The sequence below is a fragment of the Pristiophorus japonicus genome, chromosome 7 (assembly GCF_044704955.1).
Source record: "Pristiophorus japonicus isolate sPriJap1 chromosome 7, sPriJap1.hap1, whole genome shotgun sequence".
NCBI lineage: Eukaryota > Metazoa > Chordata > Chondrichthyes > Pristiophoridae > Pristiophorus > Pristiophorus japonicus.
The window spans coordinates 217159236-217179038 of record NC_091983.1 but is presented as its reverse complement, the minus strand read 5'-3'; the positions used below and the strand labels follow the sequence as shown (position 1 = coordinate 217179038).

The 19803-nt window shown below is 43.9% G+C and overlaps 1 protein-coding gene across 1 annotated transcript in view; it reads right to left on the bottom strand.

The window, feature by feature from the left end:
- Positions 1-5797: 5797 nt before the first annotated feature.
- The window catches only part of LOC139266938 (coiled-coil domain-containing protein 177-like), a 68295-nt gene continuing 54289 nt past the window's right edge, over positions 5798-19803 (bottom strand). The window contains exon 3 of the mRNA XM_070884572.1: positions 5798-6918. Within this exon, the coding sequence (XP_070740673.1) occupies positions 5967-6918 (952 nt within the window). The 3' untranslated portion in view covers positions 5798-5966. The remainder of the gene's footprint in view (positions 6919-19803) is intronic.

Here is a 19803-nt window from a genome sequence, read left to right as displayed (position 1 = left end):
ACGATTTGTACACACTGGTCCGAAAGCATTTGAACCTGAGGGAAAGCATTCTGATGGCGAGGTACCAGTTCTACACCTACAAAAGGTCTGAAGGCCAGGAAGTTATGTCGCCGAGCTGAGACGCCTTGCAGGACATTGCGAATTTGAAGGACATTTGGAGCACATGTTCAGAGACTTTTTCGTACTTGGCATTGGCCACGAAACCATACTTCGCAAACTTTGGACTGTAGAGACCCCAACCTTGAGTCAGGCCATAGCGATAGCCCAGGCGTTCACTGCCACCAGTGACAATACGAAGCAAATCTCTCAGCCCACAAGTGCTGCTACAAGTACTGTGAATAAAGTGATGTTGTTTTCAATTCGTAACGTACGTGGCAGATCACACATACCTGCAGCTACACGTCTGCAGATGTCTCAAGAGTCCACCATCAAGGGTGATGAATGCCAGGCTATTAACACCTTATTGGTGCTGCGGCTGTGATCATCATTTCCATTCATGCTGATTCAAAGAATATGTTTGCAAGGGCTGTGGTACAATGGGACAGTTCCAACGAGTGTGCAGGCGAGCTGCTAAGCCTGATAAACCTGCAAACCACCACTTTTAAGAGGAGGACAGAGGCACGGAGGATCACAACGAACCAGAGCCTCAGATAGAGGAGGCAGAGGTACATGGGGTGCACACATTCACCACGAATTGTCCCCCGATAATGCTGAATGCTGAACTAAATGGACTCCCGGTGTCAATGGAGCTAGACACGGGCACGACCCAGTCCATCATGGGCAAATTAATGCAATAGTAAGAAAGTACATTAGCTTGGATGATGTGGAATCGGTATGGGTGGAGCTATGGAATACCAAGGGGCAGAAAACGCTAGTGGGAGTTGTGTACAGACCACCAAACAGTAGTAGTAAGGTTGGGGACAGCATCAAACAAGAAATTAGGGATGCATGCAATAAAAGGTGCAGCAGTTATCATGGGTGACTTTAATCTACATATTGATTGGGCTAACCAAACTGGTAGCAATGCAGTGGAGGAGGATTTCCTGGAGTGTATTAGGGATGGTTTTCTAGACCAATATAGGGAGCTGGCCATCCTAGACTGGGTGATGTGCAATGAGAAATGACTAATTAGCAATCTTGTTGTGCGAGGCCCCTTGGGGAAGAGTGGCCATAATATGGTAGAATTCTTTATTAAGATGGAGAGCAACACAGTTAATTCAGAAACTAGGGTCCTGAACTTAACAGAAGATAACTTCGATGGTTTGAGGCGTGAATTGGCTAGAATAGATTGGCAAATTATACTTAAAGGGTTGACGGTGGATAGGCAATGGCAAACATTTAAAGATCACATGGATGAACTTCAGCAATTGTAAATTCCTGTCTCGAGTAAAAGTAAAACGGGGAAGGTGGCTCAACCGTGGCTAACAAAGGAAATTAAGGATAGTGTTAAATCCAAGGAAGAGACATATAAATTGGCCAGAAAAAGCAATAATCCTGAGGACTGGGAGAAATTTAGAATTCAGCAGAGGAGTACAAAGGGTTTAATTAAGAGGGGGGAAATTGAGTATGAGCAGAAGCTTGTCGGGAACATAAAAACTGACTGCAAAAGCTTCTATAGATATGTGAAGAGAAAAAGATTAGTGAAGACAAACGTAGTTCCCTTGCAGTTGGATTCAGGTGAATTTGTAATGGGGAACAAAGAAATGGCAGACCAATTGAACAAATACTTTAGTTCTGTCTTCATGAAGGAGGACACAAATAACCTTCCGGAAGTACTAGGGGACCGAGGGTCTAGTGAGAAGGCAGAACTGAAGGATATCCTAATTAGGCGGGAAATTATGTTAGGGAAATTGATAGGATTGAAGGGCGATAAATCCCCAGGGCCTGATAGTCTGCATCCCAGAGTACTTAATGAAGTGGCCCTAGAAATAGTGGATGCATTGGTGATCATTTTCTAACAGTCTGTCGACTCTGGATCAGTTTCTATGGACTGGAAGGTAGCTAATGTAACACCACTTTTTAAAAAGGGAGGGAGAGAGTAATTATAGACCAGCTAGCCCGACATCAGTAGTGGGGAAAATGTTGGAATCAATTATTAAGGATGAAACAGCAGCGCATTTGGAAAGCAGTGACAGGATCGGTCCAAGTCAGCATGGATTTATGAAGGAGAAATCATGCTTGACAAATCTTCTGGAATTTTTTGAGGATGTAACTAGTAGAGTGGACAAGGGAGAACCAGTGGATATGGTGTATTTGGACTTTCAAAAGGCTTTTGACCAGGTCCCACACAAGAGATTGGTGTGCAAAATCAAAGCACATGGTATTGGGGGTAATATACTGACGTGGATAGAGAACTGGTTGGCAGACAGGAAGCAGAGAGTTGGGATAAACGGTTCCTTTTCAGAATGGCAGGCAGTGACTAGTGGCGTGCTGCAGGGTTCAGCTCTTTACAATATACATCAATAATTTGGATGAAGGAATTGAGTGTAATATCTCCAAGTTTGCAGATGACACTAAACTGGGTGGCGGTGTGAGCTGTGAGGGGGACGCTAGGAGGCTGCAGGGTGACTTGGACAGGTTAGGTGAGTGGGCAAATGCATGGCAGATGCAGTATACTGTGCATAAATGTGAGGTTATCCATTTTGGGGTTAAAAACGCGAAGACAGAATATTATCTGAATGGCGGCAGATTAGGAAAAGGAGAGTTGCAACGAGACCTGGGTGTCATGGTTCATCAGTCATTGAAAGTTGCATACAGGTACAGCAGGCGGTGAAGGCGACAAATAGTATGTTGGCCCTCATAGCTCGGGGATTTGAGTACAGGAGCAGGGAGGTCTTATTGCAGTTGTACAGGGCCTTGGTGAGGCCTCACCTGGAATATTTTCAGTTTTTGGTCTCCTAATCTGAGGAAGGACATTCTTGCTATTGAGGGAGCGAAGGTTCACCAGACTGATTCCCGGGATGGCAGGACTGACATATGAGGAGAGACTGGATCAACTGGGCCTTTAAACATTGGAGTTTAGAAGGATGAGAGGGGATCTCATAGAAACATAAGATTCTGACGGGACGGGACAGGTTAGATGTGGGTAGAATGTTCCCGATGTTGGGGAAGTCCAGAACCAGGGGACACAGTCTTAGGATAACGGGTAGGCCATCTAGAACCGAGATGAGGAGAAACTTCTTCACTCAGAGAGTTGCTAACCTGTGGAATTCCTTGCCGCAGAGAGTTGTTGATGCTAGTTCATTGGATATATTCAAGAGGGAGTTAGATATGGCCCTCCAAACCGTGGTCTAGGATACACGTCGACTATGCAGGCCCGTTCTTGGGTAAAATGTTCCTTGTGGTTGTAGACGCATACTCCAATTGGGTTGAATGTGAGATAATGTCGGCTAGCACATCCGCTGCCAGCATTGAAAGCCTGCGGGCCCTGTTTGCCACACACGGCTTACCCGATGTCCTGGTGAGTGACAACAGGCCATGTTTTACCAGTGCTGAGTTCAAAGAATTCATGACCCGTAACGGGATCAAACATGTCACATCTGCCCCATTTAAACCAGCATCCAATGGTCAGGCAGAGAGAGCAGTGCAAACCATCAAGCAAGGCTTGAAGAGGGTAACTGAAGGCTCACTGCAGACTCGCCTATCCCAAGTCCTGCTTAGCTACCGCACGAGACCCCACTCACTCACTGGGATCCCATCTGCTCATGAAAAGAGCACTTAAGACAAGGCTCTCGTTAGTTCACCCTGATCTACATGAACAGGTAGAGAGCAGACGGCTTCAACAAAGTGCATATCACGATAGCACAAATGTGTCACGCAAGATTGAAGTCAATGATCCTATATTTGCATTAAATTATGGACAAGGTCCCAAGTGGCTTCCCGGCACTATCATGGCCAAAGAGGGGAACAGGGTGTTTCGGGTCAAACTTTCAAATGGACTCATTCATCGGAAACACTTGGACCAAATCAAACTCAAGATTTACGAACTACCCTGAGCAACCCACCTTGGGCCCTATCTTTTTTGATCCCCCAACACCCACACCAGTGGCAACCGGCACCACAGTTGACCACGAAGCAGAACCCATCATCCACAGCAGCCCTGCACGGGCCAACACACCAGGCAGCCCAGCAAGGCCAGCCCAGTGCAGGCCCAACAAATGATTCAACAACACCAGCTTTCACACCGAGACAATCAACCAGGGCAAGAAGGGCCCCAGATTGACTCACATTGTAAATAGTTACACTATTGACGATGGGGGGGAATATTGTTATATATGTGGACTTGTATTTACTCTGTACAGCCACCAGAGGGTTAATCCCTTGGGAGTACAGGAATTTAAGAAGGCTTCACAGGTTGGAGAGGCACTCTGGAGACCTGCAATAAAAGACTTTGAGCTCACAGTGTTCAGTTTGACTCTTTCTCCATACACAACACACTGACTCAGCCTCCACAGCTCTCTGGGGCAGAGAATTCCATAGATTTACAACCCTCAGAAGAAATTCCTCGTAATCTCAGTTTTAAATGGACAGAATAAGATCACCTCTCATTCTTCTGAACTCCAATGAGTATAGGCCCAACCTACTCAACCCATCTTCATAAGTCAACCCGCTCTCCAGAATCAACCTAGTGAATCTTCTGAACAGCTTCCTTAAATATGGAAACCAAAACTGTATATAGTACTTCAGATGTGGCTTCACCAATACCCTGCACAGTTGTAGCAGGACTTCTCTGCTTTTATATTCTATCTCCCTTGCAATAAAGGCCAATATTCCATTTACCTTCCTAATTACTGACTGTACCTGCATACTCACTTTTTGCTGCTTCATGCATAAGGACCCCCAGGCCCCTATGTATTGCAGCACTTTGCAATTTTTCTCCATTTAAATTATAATTTGCTTTTCTATTTTTTCTGCCAAAGTGGATAACCGCACATCTTCCCACATTATACTCCACGTGCCAAATTTTTGCCCACTCACTTAGCCTGTCTATATTCCATTGCAGATTTTTTGTGACCTCACAATTTGCTCTCCCACTCATCTTTGTATCATCAGCAAACTTGGCTACATTACACTCGGTCCCTTCATCCAAGTCATTAATATAGACTGTAAATAGTTGAGGCCCCAGCAACGATCCTTGCGGCACCCCACTAGTTACTGTTTGCCAACAGGAAAATGACCCATTTATCCCGACTCTCTGTTTTGTGTTAGTTAGCCAATCCTCTATCCATGCTAATATGTTATCCCCAACCCCGTGAGCTTTTATCTTGTGCAGTAACCTCTTATGTGGTACATTATCGAATGCCTTCTGGAAATCCAAATGCACATCCACTGGTTCCCCCTTATCCACCCTGCTCGTTACATCTTCAAAGAACTCCAGCAAATTTGTCAAACATGATTTCCCTTTCATAAAACCATGCTGACTCTGCTTGATTGAATCATGCTTTGCTAAATGTCCCGCTATTGCTTCCTTAATAATGGACTCCAGCATTTTCCCCAACGACAGATGTTAGGCTAACTGTGCACTTACCCAGGTATGAAAACATGCACAAGTAGAACACTTTACAAGCATATTCTTCAAAGTTACAAAAGGACCATTGTTTTCCACAGCTTCACAACACTGGTCGAACAAATGTGGTCATGAAAAAGCTTTGGGAATTATTTTTACATAACAATTAGCTCTATAATTCTACAACACATAATCAGATCCTATGAACCCATCTTGCAATGGATTCCTAGAATACTCAACTTCTCTGAGAAAATTCATTACCCCCACAGCCTATTAACTGAAGTACAAGCACCATGTTCATGCCTTTTTTAATAAAACCATAAGGAGACACTGGATTGCCCCAGTGGCAAACAAAAACAAAACACAAGTGGCCCCTTTTTAGAGGCACAACTTATAAGGAATTCAATCATAAAACAAAGGACATTCTGGGTAATTATGTGATTGTATCTTTTCTCGAATATTAATAAGCGATCTTTTTCACCAAGCTGGCCCAAAGCTCAGCTTCCATGGCCATTTGATCAAAGGAGCGACTGTTGATCTGCGCCCTCACTCGCTCCCTCATGTGGAAGGCTGCCCTGGCCATTTGACGGGACTCCTCAATGGTCGCTTCCTTTGCTTTTAAAATGTCTTCGCTCCTCTTGTCTTTCTTCTTAATAGTTTCTTTCATTGCTTCTCGGTGCCATTCTTCTTCCTCTTCCACCTTCTTTTTTATCTGCTGGTGGATCTTCTCTTTCTGCGATCTGGTCTTCTGGGTCTGAAGGGCTTTATTTTGGACACTCTTCAACATAGTTTTCTGCGCTTGTTCGATTTTGAGGTCAGAGATTTCGGCCAAAGCTTCCTTACGTTCCTTCTGCTCTTGTTCTAGTTTTTCAGCCCTTACCTTGGCTTGGAGAATCTGGTTTTCTTCCCGGATTGCTTTTTCTTTCAGCCCTCGCTTTCTTTCTTCCACCAGAAGTTTGTGGTTTTCCTTGAATTTTAAAAGCTTCCGCTCCAGTGACATCCTCACCATTAACTCCTCGGACTTGGTCAGATTGTCAATCTCCTTTTTCAGGATCACGTGCTTCAGTTTCTCATGCTCATTCTCCGTCTTGATCCTGTTCTGGTCACTCATTTCTTTCAGCAGCCGTTTCTGGGCAGCATTCGACAGTTTTGCCTCTGAGACCTGCACCTCTTGCTCCTTGCTGACTTGCTTGATGGTTTCGGTTTGTTTCCATAATTGATTCTGGTGACCTTTACGGATTTCTGCTTCATATTTTGCTTGTTCTAATTTTTCCTTTTTCTTTAATTCCTGTTTCTCAGCTAACATTCTCCACTTATTTTCTTTTGAAATCATGTCTTTCTCCCGCAGCTCAGCCATCTGTTTTACTTCCTGCTGTATTTTGGACTGTCTCATTTCCCGTTCTTTTTTCCACCTGTGAATACATAAAATCCAGTTTACGAAAAGAAAGACTTGCATTTATATAGCACCTTTCATAATGTTGGGACTTCCCAAAGGGCTTTATAATGAATTGTTATTTTACAGTAACAGTAACAGTTGTAATGTAGGAACCATGATAGCCAATTTGGACACAGAAAGCTCCCACAAACACCATTAAAACAAAAGACCATATCGTCTGGTTTAGGTGGTGGTTGAGGGTCAAGTGTTGGCCAGAACGGAAGAACTTCCCAGCTCTTCTTCGAATAGTGCTATGGGATCTTTAACATCCAACCTGAGAGGGCAGACCGTGCTTCGGTTTAACGGCTTATCCTAAAGAAGACACCTCCAACAGTGCAGCACTCCCTCAGCACTGCATTGAAGTGTCAGCCTCGAATTATGCATTCAAGACTCTGGAGTGGGGCTTGACATTACAACCGTCTGACTCAGAGGCCAGAGTGCTACCACTGAGCCAAGGTGGGCCATTTTTATGCAGTGAAAGAAAGAAGTAGCATCACAGGAAAAATGTCCTACAAAACAATCCTAACATTTTATTTAATAAATGGGGGCAATAATATCAGTGTTGTCACTAGGTTACTTTACGGTATTACGATCAGCTACAAAACAATGAACCGTAAACCAGTACACTATTTATGGTAAATGAATGTACATTGAGAGTGGGTAAGCATGGGATGTCAATCTTAGTTGCTACTCAGACTTTGATAGAGAATTCAAACAGGCTGCATTTAGACAGGTTGAGAAAACACAGACTCCCATGTCTACGTGCAGTTCAGCATGTTGCATTAAGTCATCAATCAACTTGACATTTTAGGACCTTGGATAGCGAGCCAATTAATAAGTTAAAAGACCTATTAATAGGTTAAATTGAGCCAATAAGGTCAAAGAAGGCGAGTTCTTTTCTGTAAATTGATCCAGGTATAAGTACAGCCGTTTTGACCATGTGGTCTCAGAAGGACAAAGACCTGGCTTAAAGCCAAGAGCTTGTTGCTGTCTGCCAAAATAAAGTGACATTAAAACTACAATTGGAGTTCATATTTCATTGGAAATTAAGAGATCTAACAATTTTGGCGTCACAAACAGGATCGCTGAGGAAAGAAACTGAATTCTTTCTTACTGAGGTAAGGACTCCTCTTTATAAAAGTCCTCGGTCAAAAGTCTAAATTCGCCTCTCCTTCTACGTGATTCCGAAAGCCTCCGCTTTGCGAACCCTCCGGTTGGTAGTCGGCTCGAGGTCCCATAAACGTCTAAACTTCGGCGGTGTGTTAGTTAATTAATCACCGACCTATTGATCGGCTAGAAAGCCTACGACTCGAGACCCCAGTAAAGAAATCAGTATTATGGCAGCAGGAGATAAGAGCAAAGAATTGCCTACAACTGTTAAAGGTGGGCAAGCACCACCTGACATTTCGTTAGATGAAATTCTCGAACAGTTGAAAGAATACATAGAGCAACAATTCAATTTATCTAAAAACTATATTAAGATCGAACAAAAGTACAGAACCTCCAAAGGACAATGGTCCTTGGACGAGATTAAAAGGATCATGGGAAAAACGACCCGTATGAAAAATAAAGAGCGAACTAGATGGTCCCTAGCACTTATGGGACAGATTCGAAAGCGGAATGAAATTATAATGCGTTCCAACATGATCAAGAACTGACCAGTACAAAGGATCAATTGCAAGCTGTTTGTGCGCAGCTGCAACAGAAAAAACTTGAACTTGAAAAGCTGGAAGCGGAAGTTAAAGATCTTAAAGGTGAAATTAAAGAATGGAAAAATCATTAGGTTAAGAGACAGTAATAGGAAAAGGAAAATGTATCGGTCAATTCCCAGGGCACCCATGTTTGGATAAATTAAAAGCGCAAACCTGAAGACACGACCGAGGAATAGATATGGATTCTGAATCCTCAGACGATACAAGGTCGGAGGATGAAGAATTAGGGGTGCGCTTTGCCCCGTTTAAAAAAAGACGAGTTGTAGTCAAATCAGAAGAGACTGCGGATGAGGGCGGAACCAAAAAAACGAGGAAAAGACTGTATGCAGAATACTTAATTCATGATCCGGCAGACCCAGAGAAAATTGATAAATGGTCCAAGGAATTGCCCAATCCAAAGAAAGGGGGAGTGAAAACGTGGGACCAATTGGACCGCTTAAGAAATATATATCAACTTCATCCCTGGGACGGAGTGCAAATTTTGGCCTTAATGGTGCCAAAAACACAGGGAAGAAAATTGCACGACAAGGTAGAAAAAGCTTTGGGGCAGGATGAGCAAGAATTAGACGCAGGATGGGAGGCGATTAAACACTGGCTGCAAGCCTTCAGTTCAGCTAAGACAGACTGCGGAAAAATTGCAGCCTGCCAACAGAAAGGAACAGAGGAGGTCCTGGAGTATGACGAGCGGTTTAGATGCACGTGTCTAGAACATTCGGGTATGAATAATACAGATGAGGAAATGGATGAACAAGTGTTTGGACCCCTGAAAGCAGCTTTCGTGGCAGGTACTAAACCCAGAACTGTCCAAAATGCTTAAGGTAGTGTTACCGGACTGGGAAGGTAGAGGAACTACCTTTACAGCATTGGTGGATCGATGCAACCAATTAGATCGGGACATGGGAGCTAAAGTCCGAGTTGTACAGACTATGGGATGGAAATCCCAGGATTCCGATAAACAGTTATTAGGAAAATTACCCGGAAAATGTCATTATTGTGGGAAAGAAGGTCACTGGGCCAAGACGTGCAGGGCAAAACAGCAAGGTCATGGCCAGGGAAGAGGACGCAGCCAGGGATACAATTCAGCCAACAAACCAGGCTTCTCACAAGATAACGACCTCATAGAAGCATTTAAGTGACTGACAATACAACAACAGAAGGAGTTACTTGGGATAGCAAAAAACGATTAGAGTCCAGCCTGGCCCCCCTCCTCGCACTAATACAACAAAGGGGAGATGGGCTATATATAACTGTGAGGGTGGGGACTGTCTTTTAGACACAGGGGCAGAATTAACATTCTTACCCCTACAATATGGAGACTTTTTGCCATTGGATGGTAGGGCACGTACAGCCTATGGAGTTGGGGGCCATAAAATGGAAATTAAAAGAACAACACCGGTACTTATAGGGCTGGGTCCACATGAACTAACCACGCCGGTCTGGATAGGCCCAGTACATCAACCCCTTTTGGGAATGGACGTTCTAATCCAAGTAGATTCATCGTTGCATTTCGAGGATGGTCGGGTGACATGATCAATTAGAACTTTGAAGAAAGAAGAATTGAAGGAACACCCGATATGGGCTAAAGATAAGGACGATTGTGGCCTACTCCAGATGGAGCCTGCGTCATTTACCGGGACCAAGCCTCCATGCACTAAACAGTATCCCATCAGTCCAACTGCCATCGCGGGAATCTTACCGGTTATTCAGCAATTGGAGAAACAAGGGGCGCATAGCTCCTCCAATAGCCCTGTGTGGCAGGTACAAAAATCTAATGAGACTTGGCGTTTGACTGTCGATTATAGGAAAGCTAACCAGTGTATTGATCAAAAAGCTCCCTTGGTCGCAGATCCCTCCACCATTTTTAATGCCCTCAAACCGGAACATAAATATTTCTCGGTTATAGATATGGCCAACGGATTTTGGTCGGTGCCTCTGGCACCGGAGGTTCGACAGTGGTTTGCTTTCACTGTCCAAGGACAACAGTATACTTGGACCTGGTTACCGCAGGGTTTTCACAACAGCCCTACGGTATTCCACATGGCTTTACAAAGCCATTTATGAGAATTACCTCCCCTGTCATCCATAGTCATCCAATATGTAGACGATATCTTGCTAGCTTCAAACACGGAAGAACAGCATGAACAAGATTTACGAGCTTTGCTGGACTACCTTCGGCTGAAAGGACATAAAGCTAGCATCGACAAAGCACAAATATCCCAAGAAGAGGTTGTATACCTGGGACAAAAAATTTCACAAGGAAAGAGAGAACTTACCTAGGATAGAACTGCAGCCATTTGGGCTGATAAAAAAACCCATCATTATTCAGGAACTAATGTCTTTTTTGGGATTGTGTAATTTTAACAGAAATTGGATTCACTCCTTCACACCGCTTGCTCAGCCACTGAATGATATTTTAAAGGGGAAACGTGCCTCTAAAGAAGCCATCACCCTCACGAAGGAACATCAAGAGGCCTTCCTGAGTTTGAAAAAGGCTTTGTGTTTGGCACCGGCTCTGGGAATCCCCGACAGTGGTAAGTCATTTACCCTGTTTGTCCATGAGAAAGAAGGATATATGACAGCTATACTGACACAAGAACATGGGGATCGGCAAAGACCTATTGGCTATTATTCGGCAAAACTGGATGCGGTAGCCCTTGGATGGGGAAGTTGCCTAAGGTCCATGGAAGCTACATGTCGAGCAGTAATGATCACTGCGGGTCTAGTCCTTGACCAAAAGCTGATTGTCAAGTGTCCCCACACCGTACATGCTTTGCTGTCTATGACTAGAATGTCTCAGGTGACGGCAGCTAGATGGACCCGCTGGACAGCAGTTTTGGAAGCTCCTAATCTCCATATCGTCCGGGCCAGCCCGGTTAATCCCACAACTATGCTCCCGATGTCAGAATCGAGGGAGCAAGAGGGGGGAGAATGTGAAGAGCATGACTGGGTGGAGATTTTAAAAGAAACAGCCTTAGCAGCAGAGGAGCCTCTGCACAACCCAGACCTCATCCTGTTTACAGATGGTTCCTCCTTTGTTGACAATGGTACCAGAAAAGCAGGATGGGCAGTTACAACCTTACATGAGGTAGTGGCAAAAGGATGTTTACCCTCAGGAACGTCAGCACAACAGGCCGAGTTACGGGCCCTGTCAGAAGCATGTCGAATAGCAGAAGGACAGGCAGCTAATGTCTGCGCGTTATGCTTTTGGAGTCATTCATGACTTTGGTCTGTTATGGCAGAAAAGAGGATTCCTCACTGCTGCTGGTACACCTATCCGAAATGGAAAAGAAGTCCGAGACTTACTGGGGGCCATACAATTACCTCAGGAAGTGTCCATCCTGAAGTGTAAGGCCCATACCAAGGAAAATACCACAGAAGCTCAGGGAAATGCCCTAGCCGACCAGGCAGCTAAAGATGCCGCCTCACAGGGCGTTCCTCCAGAAGAACCAACACAGATGTGCAGATTGAAAGCACTCAGGACTCTGACACGAGACCTTCAAACAATGCAAGGCGAGTGCTCCAGAGAGGAAAAATGGACAGGGATTGAGACAGGAATTAAGCTATGTGAAGACGGTGTCTGGAGACAAAGAGTTACCGACAAGCCAGTCGCGCCACAAGCGCTTATGCCTTTTTTAGCCCATCAGGTCCACTCGTGGGGATACTTGGCCTCACAACAGATGACGGCACGGTTCCAGAAAAGCTGGTGGGGTCGGGGATTAAAAAAACATGCCCAGCTGTAACAGACCGCTGTGTGGTCTGCGAGAAAAATAATTCTGGACCCATCACGGTAATGCCCCAACTGAGGCTCCCTGCCCCTGTCGGACCATTCCAGCATCTGCAGGTTGATTATATATCTCTTCCTTCATGCCAAGGATACACTAACATTCTTGTCATGGTCGACAGATTCTCTAGATGGGTAGAAGCTGTCCCAACTAAAAGAGCCACAGCCAATCACACTGCAAAGGTCTTGTGTAAGGATTACATTCCTCGATGGGGAGTTCCAAGTAGCATTGACTCAGATCAGGGAACACACTTCACAGGTGCTGTCTGCCAAGAAGTCTGTAGGTTACTGAACATTACGTGGGATTTACACTGTCCTTATCATCCACAATCATCAGGAAAGTAGAACGAATGAATCGCCAAATATCACCAAGAAGGAACACCATGGCCCCAGGCACTACCAATAGTGCTATGTAGCATTAGGGCAACCCCAAACAGAACTACAAGTCTAAGTCCATTTGAAATTATAACAGGAAGACCCATGTCGCTGCCAGGAACGATCGATTTACGGAAAGCTGATGTTCACTTAATGAGTGATACTTTGTTATCATACTGTCAGAACTTAACCAATGCTATTAGTTCTGTTTCCCGACAGGTATCGGCAGCTTGGGGTAATCCACCCGAAGGAGGACACATCATCATCTCGGGAGTCTGGGTGTATGTGAAAAAGTTGCATAAATAACCATTGGGTGCCAAGTGGGAGGGACCTTATCAAGTGTTATTGATAACTCAGACGGCTGTTAAAGTCCAAGGAAAGAAAGCCTGGATCCACGCTTCACACGTTAAACGAGCACCCTTAACTGAAGCTGAAATCTAAAGAGGACAATTACTTTTTGCGAAAATGTATAAATTTACTGTATTATTGATTGTAGGTATTCTAGGCATTTGCCTACTTCTTACTTGCCGACTCTCTGCACCAAAGGGAAATAGTAGGGTAGCAAGGGAATTACATGTAAATACCTTTTTATATATGTCATACATTTATGCCAAACAAGGTAACATTTCTAGTTGTTGGGTGTGTGCACATATTTCTATTCACTCAAAGGGAGGGATTCCCTTGAGGCCAGTTCCCTTGAATATCTCGGAAATGGTTGAATGGATAATTAATCAAAACAAAACAGGCAATGCGTTTCAGGATACGGAAAGCTGGGCACGTAAATGGAAGTCAGCAGGTTACAATCTGACTACCTTTGAAGAGGGATACCAACCATGCTACAATAATTACAAACGGCCCGCATTTTTTGTTATCACTAATACAACGGGAATAGGAAGACCGGGGGAATCGGTCTGTCCAATTAGAAACATCAAAGGAGGCCAAAATATGGGGTATAGTAACTGCTCCCGGAATTATAATATAATCAAGCCACGGAACCGTCCAAACTGGGCCGATGTGGGAATTTTTAACGTAACGGGGATTCTGAATAAAACAGATGGAAAAGCCTGGACAGGCCCCGGGGTGTTGCTGACAAAGAAACAGCTAAGATTCATTGCCTATAATGGCACCTATTGGGTGTGTGGCCACAAGGCCTACCCTTGGCTGCCCCAGGATCCTGCTATTTAGCCTACATTGTGCCTTATATGTATCATATAAAGTCACTGTCGGAACATTTACACCGTCCTAAGAGAGCTATCACAGAAACAGAGAGGTTCTTTGCCATTCTGATCCCCAGGTATGGGAACGCCAAACTGGCAAGGGAATCCATTAACATGGCATCCGTTGTGGAACGGGTAGCCAATGATACCTCAGAGGCCCTAGTTAAAATCAATGCAGAAATGGTAGCAATCCACACAGTAGCCCTACAGAATAGACTGGCCCTTGATTACCCTACTCGGAACTGAGTGTTGCACATATATCCCAGATAGCTCCGAAGAAATTACCCACTTAGCGGACCATATCCAAAAGGAGGTAGAAAAACTTAAGCAACCCCCATCATTCACTTTGTGGAGCGGAGCCACTGAATGGCTAGGTTCAATAGGAACTTCATTGGTGGAAGGTTTAATTCTATTTGTTGTAATTATTTTACTTTTATATTGTTTGTTTATGTTGATTAAATGTTGTTGCGGCCAGGCGGCTGTAGCTGCTGTCCCGCATGTGAGACACCTTGCAGGTCCCAGCAGACCGTCTGTACGTGGCACAGGGGTATGTTATGCTTAAGGGAAGGTTGTTTACTGGATGAATTAAGATATTGATTTGGATTAAATTGGAATAAGGTTAATTAACCTACTAAAACCAGACTTCCATTGTGGCCACGATGGAACTCGGGTTGGTGTAAATTTGTGTGGAAGCTACTAGTCCGGACATGTGGCGAAACACATCAACAAATTTTAGAAGAAAACTCTATTAACATGTATAAATTATTTTGTAGAATGTTTAACCAGTGATACCTGATGTTTTATGATTCAGTTTGTGAAAGAATCAAAGGGGGGATTGATAGAAAATTCAAACAGGCTGCATTTAGACAGGTTGAGAAAACACAGACTCCCATGTCTACGTGCAGTTCAGCATGTTGCATTAAGTCATCAATCATCTTGACATTTTAGGACCTTGGATAGCGAGCCAATTAAATGGTTAAAAGAATATTAATTGAGCCAATAAGGTCAAAGAAGGCGAGTTCTTGATCCAGGTATAAGTACAGCCATTTTGATCATGTGGTCTCAGAAGGACAAAGACCTGGCTTAAAGCCAAGAGCTTGTTGCTGTCTGCCAAAATAAAGTGACATTAAAACTACAATTGGCGTTCGTATTTCATTGGAAATTAAGAGATCTAACAGACTTGTAGAGCTAATATTTATAGTATTGCCATATTGAGATGGAGGTTTCTATTTCATCCGTTGGTGAATTTACTGCTTTGTGAGGTCTAGGTTTAATTTATTGTCTGTGCGATGTTAACTGATCTCAACTGTGGTTCCTACAAACCGCTTTGAGGCGTCTGGTTGCTATCCAGCTGAGAAGCGAAGGGTGGCCAGCTCTAGAATTGGACAAAAGACAGAACAGGAGTGAGGTGGACCCAAACATTTGATAGCAGGTCATGGACTGACGTGGAGGTGGCACAGAAGCCAGATAGGAATCAGGGTTGGGACAAGGAGTGGGCCACAGAGCTAGCAGAGGCTGGAGGCCAAAGAGCAAGCGAGAGGTGCAGGAACACCACAAGTGGTGGGAGGCTTGTAACGGTGTTTACATTGTGAATTCCCATTATAAATGTTTGCATTGTTCAATTATAAATCTGATAATAGGAAATTGGGCAGAAATGTGCGCATATGCATAACTTTTAAAATATCGATTATGTATTAATTGTCTTCCCCAATTGTTACTATTATGATGTATGGTGACTTTGATCTTTTTGGTTTGTTGATGTTACGAAAGAATATACTTGCTTTGGAGGCAGTTCAGAGAAGGTTCACTAGGTTGATTCCAGAGATGAGGGGGTTGACTTATGAGGAAAGGTTGAGTAGGTTGGGTCTCTACTCATTGGAAGTTAGAAGAATGAGAGTTGATCTTATCGAAACGTATAAGATTATGAGGGGGCTTGACAAGGTGGATGCAGAGAGGATGTTTCCACTGATGGGGGAGACTAGAACTAGAGGGCATGATCTTAGAATAAGGGGCCGCCGATTTAAAACAGAGATGAGGAGGAATTTTTTCTCTCAGAGGGTTGTAAATCTGTGGAATTCGCTGCCTCAGAGAGCTGTGGAAGCTGGGACATTGTCTATTTCTGTCTTAAATTTATTCCGTTTCTTAAACGATAAGGGGATAAGGGGTTATGGGGAGTGGGCGGGGAAGTGGAGCTGAGTCCATGATCAGATCAGCCATGATCTGATGAAATGGCAGAGCAGGCTCGTGGGGCCGTATGGCCTACTCCTGCTCCTATTTCTTATGTTCTTATAACACTAGACTGAGCAGAATATAGAGTTCCTTTGGAATTCTTTATCTGCAGTGCAATATAAGCATCTGGAATCTCATTGAGGAGCTTGATGTTGGTTTTCCCCTGACACACGGCCCTACCTATGTTTCTTTTTCCCTTCCTTTACCCCATCTCACTTGCAGGCAAGTCAATCATGGCTTTGTGGAGGTTGCTACTTTTTCACGCACCTTATCTAAGTGGCCATTAGACTAGATGCTGAATGTTGGCAAACTATTTGAATGAGGTGTGGCAGAGCCAAACTCAATCCTTTCCTCAACATGCCCTTCAGGAAAGACTGAACAGGTTGGGGTTCTTTTCTCGAGAGTCTGAAAGGTGACACGACAAACATCTTTAAAATTATGAAAGGGTTCGACAGGGTAGACCTAGGAGAAGGTATTTCCAGTTGTGAGGGTGTCTAAAACTAGGAGCCATAAATACAAGATTGAAGAAAGAATGAGAGAAACTTACTCAGAGTGTGAGAATGTGGAACTCGCTACCACATGGAGCGATTGTGGCGAATAGCATAGATGCATTTAAGGGGAAGCTAGATATGTACGTGAAGGAGAAAGGAACAGAGGGATTTGTTGATAGAATGATATGAAGAGGGGTGGGTGGAGGCTTGTGTGGAGCATAAACACCGGCATGGAGCAGTTGGTCCAAATGCCCTGTTTCTGAGCTGTATATTCTAAGTCATTTTATGCAATTCGATGTAGATTACACCCACCACCAGTAACAAACCATAACCGCCAGCAATTCACCAGAGAGCGAAATAGCTCAAAATGTTCCCAGCAGACAAACAGCAAGTTAGGAAGGACAACAATATACAATTACACTGCTTTGTGTTTTCCACAATTCAAGTGAATCTAAACATAAATATTTTTCAAAACCACTGTGAGCCGACTCTTTCGAAGAGCAATCTACTTAGTCCTGCTCCCCTGCTCTTGCCCCGTCCATCACCCTGCAATTTTTTTTCTCCTTAAATTCCTTTTTGAAGGCTATATTTGAATCTGTTTCAGGCAGTGCATTCCAAATTCTTACCACTTGTTGTGTACAAGAAGTTCTCCTCATGTCACCTCTGGTTCTTTTGCCAATCACCTTAAATCTGTGCCTTCTGGTTACTGACCCTTCAGCGATTGGAAGGTTTCTCTTTATTTATTCTACCTAAACCCTTCCTGATATTTAAACGATCAAATCTTCTTTTAGTCTTTTCACTGATTTTCCAGTCTATCCAAGTAACACTAAGCCCTCATCCCTGGAATCATTCTAGTAAATCTCTTCTGTACCTTCTCCAAAGCCTTCACGTCCTTCCTAAAATTTGGTGCCCAGAATTGGACACAATACTCGAGTTGGAGCAGAACTAGTTTTTTTTAAATATAGGTTTAGCATAAATTCGTGGCTTTTGTACTCTATGCCTCTATTTATAAAGCCCAGGATACCCATATGCTTTATTAAATGCTTTGATAACCTATCCTGCCACCTTCAAAGATGTGTGCACAAACACCCCCAGGTCTCTGATCCTGCTCCCCCTAAAAAGGCAAGAGCATCAGGTAGTCCCTCTCTCGCCTCATTTCCGTTGTTAACATTGGTGCAGTCCGCTCCAACCACTCTCGAGGAATCCCTGGGAAACAACAGGGGATGGAGCCCCAGTGTCACAGGCCTTCAATACTTTCCCCTCTGATTTGCACCCGAGAACTAGGCAATCCCCAAAAACATAGCTGGGAAATCATCCCATCTTAATAGTTTCTTGTTGCTGTGCCATTACATGTTGCAACTGTAATACACCACTGCTTTTATGGTCATTTTAATTAACCTAAAGCAACATTTAAAAACATTTTGGACAGCTGAAGAATTCCTCCGTAAACCCATTGTTTAATAGGTTTATGATCCTGAACATTAGAGAGTTTCTGGCAGCTATAGGACAAAGGGTTTAATTAAGAGGGGGAAAATAGAGTACGAGAGGAAGCTTGCCGGGAACATAAAAACTGACTGCAAAAGCTTTATTAGATATGTGAAGAGAAAAAGATTAGTGAAGACAAACGTAGGTCCCTTGTAGTTGGATTCAGGTGAATTTGTAATGGGGAACAAAGAAATGGCAGACCAATTGAACAAATACTTTGGTTCTGTCTTCATGAAGGAGGACACAAATAACCTTCCGGAAGTACTAGGGGACCGGGGTTCTAGTGAGATGGAGGAACTGAAGGATATCCTTATTAGGCGGGAAATTGTGTTGTGGAAATTGATGGGATTGAAGGCCGATAAATCCCCGGGGCCTGATAGTCTGCATTCCAGAGTACTTAAGGGAGTGGCCCTAGAAATAGTGGATGCAGTGGTGGTCATTTTCCAACAGTCTATTGACTCTGGATCAGTTCCTATGGACTGGAGGGTAGTTAATGTAACAGCACATTTTAAAAAGCAAGGAAGAGAAAAGCAGGTAATTATAGACCAGTTAGCCTGACATCAGTAGTGGGGAAAATGTTGGAATCAATTATTAAGGATGAAATAGCAGCGCATTTGGAAAGCAGTGACAGGATCGGTCCAAGTCAGCATGGATTTATCAAGGGGAAATCATGCTTGACAAATCTTCTAGAATTTTTTGAGGATGTAACTAGTAGAGTGGACAAGGGAGAACCAGTCGATATAGTGTATTTGGACTTTCAAAAGGCTTTTGACAAGGTCCCACACAAGAGATTGGTGTGCAAAATCAAAGCATATGGTACTGGGGGTAATATACGTAATATACTGACATGGATAGAGAACTGGTTGGCAGACAGGAAGCAGAAGTCGGGATAAACGGGTCCTTTTCAGAATGGCAGGCAGTGACTAGTGGAGTGCCGCAGGGTTCAGTGCTGGGACCCCAGCACTTTACAATATACATCAATGATTTAGATGAAGGAATTGAGTGTAATATCTCCAAGTTTGCAGATGACACTAAACTGGGTGGCAGTGTGAGCTGTGAGGGGGACGCTAAGAGGCTGCCGGGTGACTTAGACAGGTTAGGTGAGTGGGCAAATGCATGGCAGATGCAGTATAATGTGGATAAATGTGAAGTTATCCATTTTGGGGGCAAAAACACGAAGACAGAATATTATCTGAATGGTGGCAAATTAAGAAAAGGGGAGGTGCAACGAGGCCTGGGTGTCATGGTTCATCAGTCATTGAAAGTTGGCATACAGGTACAGCAGGTAAAGAAGGCAAATGGTATGTTGGCCTTCATAGCTAGTGAATTTTAGTATAGGAGCAGGGAGGTCTTACTGCAGTTGTACGGGACCTTGGTGAAGCCTCACCTGGAATATTGTGTTCAGTTTTGGTCTCCTAATCTGAGGAAGGACGTTCTTGCTATTGAGGGAGTGCAGCAAAGGTTCACCAGACTGATTCCAGGGATGGGTGGACCGACATATGAGGAGAGACTGGATCAACTAGGCCTTTATACATTGGAGTTTAAAAGGATGAGGGAATCTCATAGAAACAT